The sequence below is a fragment of the Verticillium alfalfae genome, genomic scaffold (genome assembly GCF_000150825.1).
Source record: "Verticillium alfalfae VaMs.102 supercont1.10 genomic scaffold, whole genome shotgun sequence".
NCBI classification, from domain to species: Eukaryota; Fungi; Ascomycota; class Sordariomycetes; order Glomerellales; family Plectosphaerellaceae; genus Verticillium; species Verticillium alfalfae.
This window is the reverse complement of record NW_003315029.1, coordinates 263041-265038: the sequence shown is the minus strand read 5'-3', so window position 1 is coordinate 265038 and position 1998 is coordinate 263041. Positions and strand designations below refer to the sequence as shown.

At 62.5% G+C, this 1998-nt stretch overlaps 1 protein-coding gene across 1 annotated transcript; it reads left to right on the top strand.

Moving 5' to 3' along the window:
* VDBG_07510 (xylulose-5-phosphate phosphoketolase) lies at window positions 1–1151 on the top strand (the record flags this gene model as incomplete). The annotated part of the gene is made up of 1 exon (XM_003002005.1): window positions 1–1151. One exon carries the CDS (start codon window positions 36–38, stop codon window positions 1062–1064), a length of 1029 nt encoding a protein of 342 aa, XP_003002051.1.
* Window positions 1152–1998: the final 847 nt, after the last annotated feature.

The following is a 1998-nucleotide window of genomic DNA, read 5'->3' as shown; positions in this document are numbered from 1 at the left end:
ACTTTGACGAGGATGCCAACGCGGGCAACCTCGCCATGGAGGGCCGCGTCATGGAGATGCTCTCGGAGCACACGTGCGAGGGCTGGCTCGAGGGCTACATCCTCACGGGCCGCCACGGCATGCTCAACTCGTACGAGCCCTTCATCCCCATCGTCAGCTCCATGGTCAACCAGCACTGCAAGTGGCTCGAGAAGTGCCTCGAGGTCGAGTGGCGCCACAAGGTCGCCTCGCTCAACATTCTCCTGACGGCCGTCGTCTGGCGCCAGGACCACAACGGCTTCACCCACCAGGACCCGGGCTTCCTCGACACGGTCGTCAACAAGTCGCCCGACGTGGTGCGCGTCTACCTGCCGCCCGACGGCAACTGCCTGCTGTCCGTCATGGACCACTGCTTCGCCTCGGCCAACTACGTCAATGTCGTCGTCGCCGACAAGCAGGACCACCTGCAGTACCTGTCCATGGACAAGGCCGTCGAGCACTGCACCAAGGGCATCGGCATCTGGCCGCAGTTCAGCACCGACGCCGGCGCCGAGCCCGACGTCGTCATGGCCTCGTGCGGCGACGTCTCGACCCACGAGTCCCTCGCCGCCATCGACCTGCTGCTGACGCACTTCCCCGACCTCAAGATCCGCTGCGTCAACGTCGTCGACCTCTTCAAGCTCATCCACCACACGGACCACTCCCACGGCCTCACCGACGCCGAGTGGACCGCCCTCTTCACCGCCAACGTCCCCGTCATATTCAACTTCCACTCCTACCCCTGGCTCGTCCACCGCCTGACCTACAAGCGGCCCGGCGCCGCCAACCTCCACGTCCGCGGCTACAAGGAGAAGGGCAACATTGACACGCCCCTCGAGCTGGCCATCCGCAACCAGACCGACCGCTTCAGCCTCGCCATCGACGCCATCGACCGCATCCCGAGCCTGCACAACCGCGGTGCCGCCGCGAGGGAGGCCCTGCGCAACGAGCAGATTCGCGCCCAGAACGTCGCCTTCGAGACGGGGCTGGACCCCCCCTTCCTCAAGGACTGGCAGTGGAAGCGTGGCGGCCTGTGGCAGCAGTAGGAGGCGCGCGCGTCCGGGGGTGAGATGCGACAATGGCGTTGGTGGTCATGGTGTCAATTAGCTCTTAATGAATATGTATTTCCTTCGCTTGATGCCGTCGTGACTGGCCGCCGTGAATTGCCGAGCGATGCCGTCGTCTTGCCTTGGTCCTCCTGGTCGAGTCAGCCCGCATACCACTCACACTGAATACGTACTCGCGCAGACACATAGCGGGCTGCAAACACACCACTGAACAATTGAATCCATTCATCTGACTTCTGCAAGCGGAACAGCTGCCTGACCGCCGCTGCTGCTGCCGCCGCGGGTATCCCCCACATCGGGATGCATATCGCATCGCATCGCATCGCATCGCATCGCATCGCATCGCATCGCATCGCATCGCATCGCATCGCATCGCATCGCATCGCATCTGGCATGGTCGTGTCTCGCGCCCAAACCTTCCTTCAACGAGCCCAGCCCTGCCAAGACCCGTCATCTCGAAGCAGCAACGACGCTTTCTTTGTACGACAACTACTGCTTCTCCTGACTTTCCCCCTTTTTGGTTTCGTTCACTCGCCAGAAATCATCATGCGCACCAAAACGCCGCCCGCCCCAAAGGTATCCTGGGTGTAAGAAAATCATGAACCGTGAAGTTTGCACTTCCTCCTGCTTTCTCTGCCTCTCCCTCGCCGTCAGGCCTCTCTCTCTCCCTCTCTCTGCTTGCTCGCTCATCGCTGGTACCTGGAATCGACTGCGCGCCCGCTGACAAACCAAAGACACAAAGTACCCCTCCTCCTCACCAACACCGCAGCTTCTTCCAGATGGAGCCCTGTCCCCTACCTACGCGGTCGCCGTGCAGGTTCGGCCCCCGCAGCCCAGGCGCCCTCTTTTCGTTGCTGCTCGAGTCGTCAACCTCGCCTGCCTCGCCTGTCCCGGTTCCCGGTAGCGGCTCAGC